The sequence below is a fragment of the Galeopterus variegatus genome, unplaced genomic scaffold (assembly GCF_000696425.1).
Source record: "Galeopterus variegatus unplaced genomic scaffold, G_variegatus-3.0.2 Scaffold1966, whole genome shotgun sequence".
Taxonomy (NCBI): domain Eukaryota; kingdom Metazoa; phylum Chordata; class Mammalia; order Dermoptera; family Cynocephalidae; genus Galeopterus; species Galeopterus variegatus.
The window spans coordinates 51,694-59,659 of NW_007728077.1; the positions used below are offsets into that span (position 1 = coordinate 51,694).

A 7,966-nucleotide genomic window follows, 5' to 3' on the forward strand; every position below is an offset into this window, starting at 1 on the left:
AAAAAAGAAATAATTCCCAGCCCCTCATTCTGCCGGTGGGAGGCCATTCTCAGTGCCCCCCTGAGGCTGCTCTCGGGCACTGCCGCCAGCTCAGCCTCCGCCGAGGCTGCTCCTGGCAGGGCTCCGGGCCTGGAGTGGGGCAGGAGGCCGGTGGCCACCCCTCCTCATGGAGCTGCCTGCCTCTCGTCAGGAGGCCGTCGCCAGCGCCTGCCCCCGCACACCACCTACAGGATGCGGGTTTTCATGGCTGCCTTTAGTGTGGTTTTCTGTGAAGATGGGGTTGGATTTGGGTTTGTAGAAGGGCGAGAACCTCTCTCGGTGCCTGCTCGGTATCTGGGGAAGGCCAGTGGCTGAGTTCTACTTTATATGTTGTTTTCAAGTATCTGCTCGGTACTTCGATTTAAAATAAAAAACATTTTTCATAATTTGTGTGTCTCTCTGGTAATGAAAGTCTGTGGACAGAATCAAATTAGATTTGTGAGAGCCTCACCCGCAGCAGACGGTGCGGGCTCACTGCTCCAGGTCCTCATTGCACCCGCAGCTTCGTCCTTGTAAGGGGTGATCGGGCCCTGGGCCCTTCAGGGTGTCCCAAGGCCAAAACTTCTCCTGATAGCGCCAGGTGCCATTTGCAGGACCTGTGATGCAGAGTGTTCGGGAGGTCTGGCATGTGGCTCACGGCTGGTGTAACAAAACTCCACAGATTGGGTGGCTTGTAGTCGACAGACTTACTCCTCAGGGGCTAGAGGCTGGAGTTCAGGATGGAGGCACTGGCGAGTTCAGTTCCTGGTGAGGGTTTCAAAGGTGTCCTGCGAATCACTGGAGGATCTAAGTTGAGCCTTGATCCAAGGCTGGAGTCAGAGGCGCGCCCACCAGCGGGGCCTGTGCCTTTGGTTGGGAGCTCGCAAAACCTCACATTCATGCTGGCCCCTCCCCCACTGGGGCTCTGTTCTAGATCCTTCTCTTACCAGTGCTGCCCCCTTCCCAGGGCTGTAGGGCCTGGCGCACGGCCAGTCGCAGGGGAGCCTCCAGACACTCTTCTAAGCAGAAGAGGCAGACGCAGAGGTCCTCACCACATGACCCCCACTAGGAAAGCTTGGCACTTTCCACAAGGTGGGTGACGTGTTCTTTGAAAGGGCACCAGTTCCCCTTGGGGGGTCCTGGAGGGGTGCAGGGAGTGCTGGGTTAAGGACGTGCTCCATCTCGGTCTCAGTGCTGGTTACAAGGGTCCGCTCTGGAAGCCCACTCTTCTGATGTGGGTGCTTTCCAAGCATGTGCTCCGTTGCAGTAAAGAACCAACACACATCGGCCCCCCTCCCTGTGCACACTCTTGGTTTGATGGGTCCAGGACAGAATTGCTGCTTTTCTCCCCTTGCCTTTGTTCCAGTCTCTGGGAGGCATCACCATCTTCCTGCAGCCTCACCTCTGCCGTACACCCTCCTCCTGTGCCTGTCCCCCACCTTGCTCCTGGCTCTGGCCTCCGGCCCACTTCTGTCCTACTCCCCATTCTCTACCTTGTGGTCTCTCCCAGTCGTGCAAGTGCTAACATGGCCTCAGTTCCCCTCCACCCCCGGAGAGGGCTGTACCCCTCATTAACATCCCCTGGGACACTGTCCATTCTGAACACATTTTGTTATGGGGTTCACAGGCTGCAAGATTCAAGCCTACCTCTTGTACCCATTTCGTGACGTCCCTGGGGGCAGGCTCCAGCACTCATGGCTGAGGACACAGGAGCAGGGAACAGCCCACCGCCCTGGCTCGGGAGGGCTCCACAGGATGGTGGAGCACTGAGTAACATCCCGTGTCTGGATGGGTTGCAGTTTACCCATTCACCTCCTGAAGGACATCATGGTGGCTTCCAGGTCTGGGCAATTACGAATAAAGCTGCTGTGAACATGTGTGCAGGTCTTGTGTGGACATAGGTTCTCAGCTCCTTTGGGTCAATTCTAGGAGCACGATTGCTGGGTCCTACAGTGAGAGTATGTTTAGTTTTGTAAGAAAGTGCCTGCACCGTTCCGTGTTCCCACCAGCGTGAAGGAGAGTCCTTGCTGGTCCACATCAGGCATTTGTGTGCCCCAGCACTGTTGGGAGCTCCAGTTGCTCCACGTTCCCTGACCTGTGATGTCTCTAGCCTCTGGGCTCCTCGTCATGCAGGTGCGAAGTGACATCTCATTGGGTTTCAATTTGCACTTCCCTGATGACTAGATGCTGACCTGTTTTCACGTGCTTTTGGTCATTTATATATTTTCTTGTGTGAAGTGTCTTTTTTAAAAACTGCACAATTTTTGGGTTTTAAGATTTTTTAATAGATCTGCACACAGGTCATCCTGTATGTGTGTTTTGAATATATTTTCTCTCTGTCACTGGCTTGCATTTTCATGTTTCTCTCTGGTGTCTTTTGAAGAGCAGACATTTTTGACATTTATGAAACCTAGCTTATCAATTTTTTGCTTTATTTTAGTGTTTTTCATGTTCTTTTTTTTATGTATTATTTTTCTGGTGGCTGGCTGGTATGGGGATCCGAACCCCTGACTTTGGTGTTATAACACTGTGCTCTAATCAAGGAGCTACCTGACCAGCCCCTCATGTCCTTTTGAAGGAGTATTTGTCTGCCCCAAGGATGTGAAGGTTTCTCCTATGTTTTCTTCTAGAAGTGTTAGAGTTGAGCTCTAATGTGAAGGTGGTCCATCTGTTGTGTGCTGAGTGACAGGGGGTTGAGATTCCCCTTCTCCTTGTTTACTCAGTTGTCCCAGCACCTGTGTTGGAGACTCTCCCTCCTTGTCTGGGGCCTTGATGAAGATCAGCCAACTGCACACGTGGGGCTGCTGGGCTTTCTGTCCATCCGTCCAGGTCTGTCCTGTCATTTGTGGCTGTGTTCTGCATATTCTGGATTGCAGGAGAGGGACTTTCCCCAGATCCCCAGCCAGCCCCATCTACTGCAGCAGGTCCTGGAGGCTCCAGTCCCAGGCGTTGTGCCAAGTGGACTTTCCCTGGGAGGTGAAGGGCGGGCTGCACGGTGAAGGGTGAGACTTGGAGGCCAGAAGTGTGGACTTGGATCTCTGGCCATCCGGGGCGGGCCATATCTCTGTTTCCAGGTCACTGGGGTGGAAAGGGTGCTGGCCCGAGGGCCGCCGTGTGCTCTGAGCCTTTGCCGCCTTGTCCAGCGGAGCACACGGGCTCGGCACGGACAGAGTGACCAGAGTGGCCAGGCGGGGTCTGCACACGTTGCAGACCACAGCACCCCAGCCCCAGCAGGAGGCTCCCCCACTCTGTTGGGACCACTGCAAATCCTCCCTGCCCTTCCTCATCCGGGGTGTGGCCCCTCCCCTGGAATGTGGCCCCTCCCCCTAGTCATCCAAAAGTTGGCCACACGGGGGTTGGGGTGGGGGGTGGGGGTGAGGGGAACCCAGAATGATTAGAGAGGGCCACCAAGGGGCTGTGGGCACCTAGGGACATCCCACGAGGGGACCTCAAGTGGGGTCAAGTTTCAGGGCAGTGGGGGAGGGACCCTATTGGGGTCATCTTTTAAGTCTTCACCTGGGTTCCCCCCAGCTCTGTAACTCCCATCCCCCAGGCCTCCTGCTCCAGGTCTAGTCTGAGAGCTCCAGGCAGGGTTCAGAGTCCAGGGTGGGGGTGAGGTGGTCAGTGGGGTGGCACAGAGACACTATGGGGAGGGGGGAGGGAGAGCACAGCTGGGGGGACCAAGGGGGTGTAGACCCTGGGGCAAAACCCCCTCAGATCCCCAGCTGGTCCCTCTACCAGTAGAGATGTGGCCCCCACACCTCTCCCCACAGCTCAGAAGGAAGGACTGCTGTGCCCTTCCCCCCAGGCTAAGCTAGGACCCTCCTGGGACACTGCTGAGACTAGAATCCACCCCAGCCCATCCCCACCCTCCCACTCAGTCACTTCCTTCACTCCTGGGCCGGGATGAGGAGGGGGCCGGGGGGGCCCTGAGAGGGCTGGGAGCAGGGTGTTAAGTTCTGCCTAGGTGGGTCGCAACCAGAGGCCGCTAGGACTCAGTGGAGTGGACATGAGCTGCTGCTGTCACAGGTAAACTGAGGCCGGGGCCCCCCACCGAGGGGACCTCCACACTGTGCAGGGATGCTGGGGAGGATGTTTGGGTTTTTCTGCGGGGTTCAAGCGCTGGCACTGGCAGCAGAGGGCGAGGCAAGACTGGGAATGTGGGTGAGGATGGCCTGGTTCCACAGATAAGATGAAGCTGGGGGCGTGTTGGTAGATAGTTTGTTTACTTTTTTTTTTTTTCCTTTTTGTCTTTTTTCGTGACCGGTAACGATCGCAACCCTCGGTGTCGCACCCGCACCGTGCTCAACCAGTGAGCGGAACGGTCTCTATGTGGGATCCGAACCCTCGGCGGGAGCGCCACCACGCTCCCAAGTGCTGTATTCTACCAAGTGCGCCACCGGGCCGGCCCAGTTTGTTTACTTTTTGGTGTGATAAAATTTAAACAAAATTACACAAAAGTTGCAAAAATAGTACAAAGAACTATATACTCTATCTAGATTCACAAATTGCTTACACTTTTCCCTATTTGCTTTATTATATACATACATATACCTTTATTCCTGAACTGTTTGAGAATAAGACATCAGGCCCCTTTCCCCTTAACACTTAAGTGTATGGTTCCTAAGAACACAGACACTGTCAATGACTACATCGGGAAATTTGACATTGACACAATATTGCTGATACCTGGCCTGTATTAAAATCCTGCTAACTGTTCAATAACTTCATACATATATGTGTGTTTTCATAGTCTAAAGCCGCTGTGCTCCCCACTTTGGCTCCGTGTGCTGTTTCCTCGTGATTGGGTTGAGGTCCTGAATTTTTGGCAGGAACCACAGGAGGGGTTGTGACTTCCTGGGGGCCTCGTATTGGGGGCTGGAGAGGTCAGTTTTATCTGGTGATGTGAGCTCTGATCGCTTGGCTCAGGCGGTGTCTGATCTATTACTACAGTGATTGCAAACATCGTCCCTTTCTAGACATCTTCCCTCTGCACATATTAGTTGGTATTCATTCCTGAGCAGTTTTAAAAGGACTTCTGTGTTCATAATGGGGAGAAGTGTGGGAGCATGGACTCTAGGGATTCTGCTGTAGGATTCTAGGCTAGGAAGGAGTCCCTGGGTTATGGCTCACCTTTGATTTTGAGCGACAGCATTTGCTGATGGTTGGATGTAGGGTGTGAGGAACAGTCCAGGCTGCTTCCTTGCAGCCTGGGCTCCTGGAGGATGGTCTTGTCCCTTTGCTGGAACAAGGAGGCTGTTGGGGTAGCAGGAGGAGAGAGGTTCAGGTCAGCAGAGGGTGAGATGCTCACTTGACATTCAAGAGAAGGTGCTGCAGAGGCCGAGGGATGTGGGCATCTGGGGCCCAGGGAAGAGTCTGGGCTGGATGATGAAGTGCCGTCAGCACTTACATGATCTGGAGGCCAGAGTAAAGGGGATGTTGCTCCAGTGTGAGTGCCACTGGAGAGGGGCTGGAGAACTCCCACGGCTCTCCCAGGCCACTCTGTGCAAGGCTCCACGGTTTGTACTCGGTTTCATTTATGTCTGAGAAAGGATGATATGCGCTCGGTACAAAAATCAAAGGTGCATAGGGGAGAGTGAAAACAGGAAGTCTCCCTCCTGCATGCAGCTCACTTCCCCTTTCTGAAACAGCATTTCGTACTTTAGGTATTTTTTGTTCTTTTTTTAGTCCAGGTGCATTGTGTGCACCTTGGTTTTCTTTTCAGCAAGGCATCTTGGAAGAAACCTCCATTCCAGAGTATCTGAGATGCCTCCTTTCTATGGTGTGGGGGCGGGGGGCGCCAGATAGTCACCAGCAGAGCCCGGGTGGTGGGCATGGGGTGCTCGGTCTGTTGTGATTGGAATGGAGGCAGCCTTTACCGTGGGAAAGGTGGAACATGTTACCATGCAGCTTCAGTCTGCTTTTGCCTCAGAGTGAGGTCGAACATTTTCACTGCATTTAGTGCAATTTCTGTGTCCTTTTTTGGTGGAAAATTGGTTCACGTCCTTTGCCTATTTTCCTCTTTGATTGTGGGTCTTTTTCTTACTTTGTAAGATCTTTAAAATGTACATTAGAGAGATTGGATTTTCAGGTGTGGTGTGAGCTGCATTTTCTTTTCTCAGTTTCTGTTTGGCTTTTGGCTCTGTTGAAGGTTTTTCTTTTTTCTCCTGTAAAATCGTTTTATTTTTGTGTGGTTGAATTTATCAGTGGTGCGCTGGTAATTGTTTAACAACTGGTTCTCTGAGAAGAAAAGGATGCCCATTGCTGGCGTTGTCGCCGTCCGTGCTGTGAATGGCATGGCACTCCTGGCCTTTTCAAGCTGCAACCTGAGTCATCGAGCTCTGAGAAGGCTGGAGCCGGCTCCAGGGCACCCTGTGCTGGGGCTGGGTTTCACCTGGAATGGGTTCCCCACTCCAGGATGACTAATAAACACATCCTACCTTGGTTTCTTCTAGTATCTCTATGGCTGATTTATTTATTTTTTCCTGTTTAAATCTTTGATCTATCTGCTATTTTATTTTGTTGTAAGGTGTTGGGTAGAGATTTAACCAGATGTTCTAACAAAGTTTGTTGAATGAGCCATCTTTCTCTGGTGGTCTGAAATGCCATCTTTCATGACATACTAGACTTCTGGGTGCATTTCAGTCTGCTCTGGACTCTCCCTTGGTCTGCTCATCCATTTGTGCTCAGACTTAATCTGAGTAGCTTTACAATGTGCTTTAGAATGTAGCAGGACCAGTTCTCCCATTGCTCTTGTTTTTAATAACTTTCCTGACCATTCTTGCTTGTTTACGCTATACTTTTCCAAAGGAACCTTAAACAGATTGTTTATCCCACCCCTGATTACTCTTAGTACCTTCACTGGGACTGCGTTAAATTCATAGGTACATTCAGGAAGAACTGACGTCTCGATGTAATGCTAAACCTCCCTGTCCCAGCGCGCAGCATTCCACGCCACTGTTGACAGTGTTCTGTTGCGTCTCTCAGGAACATTTCTATTTTCTGGTGCATTTCTTGTTAAGCTTACCCCTAGGTTGCTTGCTGCTGCTGTTATTTATGGAATCTCTTCCTCTATCAGGTCCTCTAGTTTGATGTTTTTGTGTGGAGGCTCCTGGTGAGATTATCGATGGGTACCCAGCCGGCTTCCCAACTTAGATAGGGTGCTCCCACCGTCACCCCTCCCAACAGGAGGCTGAGTTTGGGTTGAGACTGATGTGGTGTATCATTGTCTATTGATGTGTAACAAATCAACCCAAAACTTAGTGGCTTAAAACGATGATAAGCATTTATGACCTCATGGCTGGGAGTGGCGCAGCAGTCAAGCTGGGGCTGGGGCTGGGGCTGGCAGAAGACCTGACCCCACAGGCACGGGCCTCCCCATGGGGCTGCTTGAGCATCCCCCGGAATGAGGGTCTGGGAGAGCAAATGGAGGCCGAGGTGTCTTTGATGACCCGGCCCTGGACACCACACTCAGCTACTCCCACCATAATCTAGTTGGTCACTCTGGTCAGCCCTTTTCAGTGTGGAGGGGACGGTGCGGAGTGTGAGAGCCAAAGCTGTGGCTAAGCAAGGGATCAGCCAGGGGTGACCACAGTGCCTCGGTGGGGCCGATGGTAGCACCCACAGCCAAGTCGAGGTCACACCAGTGAGGCGAGGAGCTGGCGGGGTCTCGGGGTTTCCTCACCCTTTCTGGGCTCTGGCACAGTACAAACCTCTTTGGTGCGTTCCCGGGGCTTGGATACAATCCTTGGAGTCTGCCCCTTCCCAGGGTTGGGCGCCTTCAGCAGTCGCCCGGGGTCGCCCCCACACCCGCCGGCATCTCTGCGGGCCGGGGCCGGGCAGGGCCGGGTTTGAATCCCGCGCGGGGTCGACCTCTGGGGACCTCGGGGTGCCCTCCGCGCCGTGGCGGGGGCTCGGCCGTCACTCAGGGGCGGCGCCGGGGCCCGGT

The 7,966-nt window shown here is 53.2% G+C and overlaps 1 protein-coding gene across 1 annotated transcript in view; it reads left to right on the forward strand.

The window, feature by feature from the left end:
• Positions 1-5,922: 5,922 nt before the first annotated feature.
• Positions 5,923-7,966, forward strand: part of SRMS (src-related kinase lacking C-terminal regulatory tyrosine and N-terminal myristylation sites) — a 6,648-nt gene continuing 4,604 nt past the window's right edge. Inside the window, exon 1 of the mRNA XM_008579849.1 lies at positions 5,923-5,951. Coding sequence (XP_008578071.1) covers positions 5,923-5,951 — 29 coding nt within the window. The remainder of the gene's footprint in view (positions 5,952-7,966) is intronic.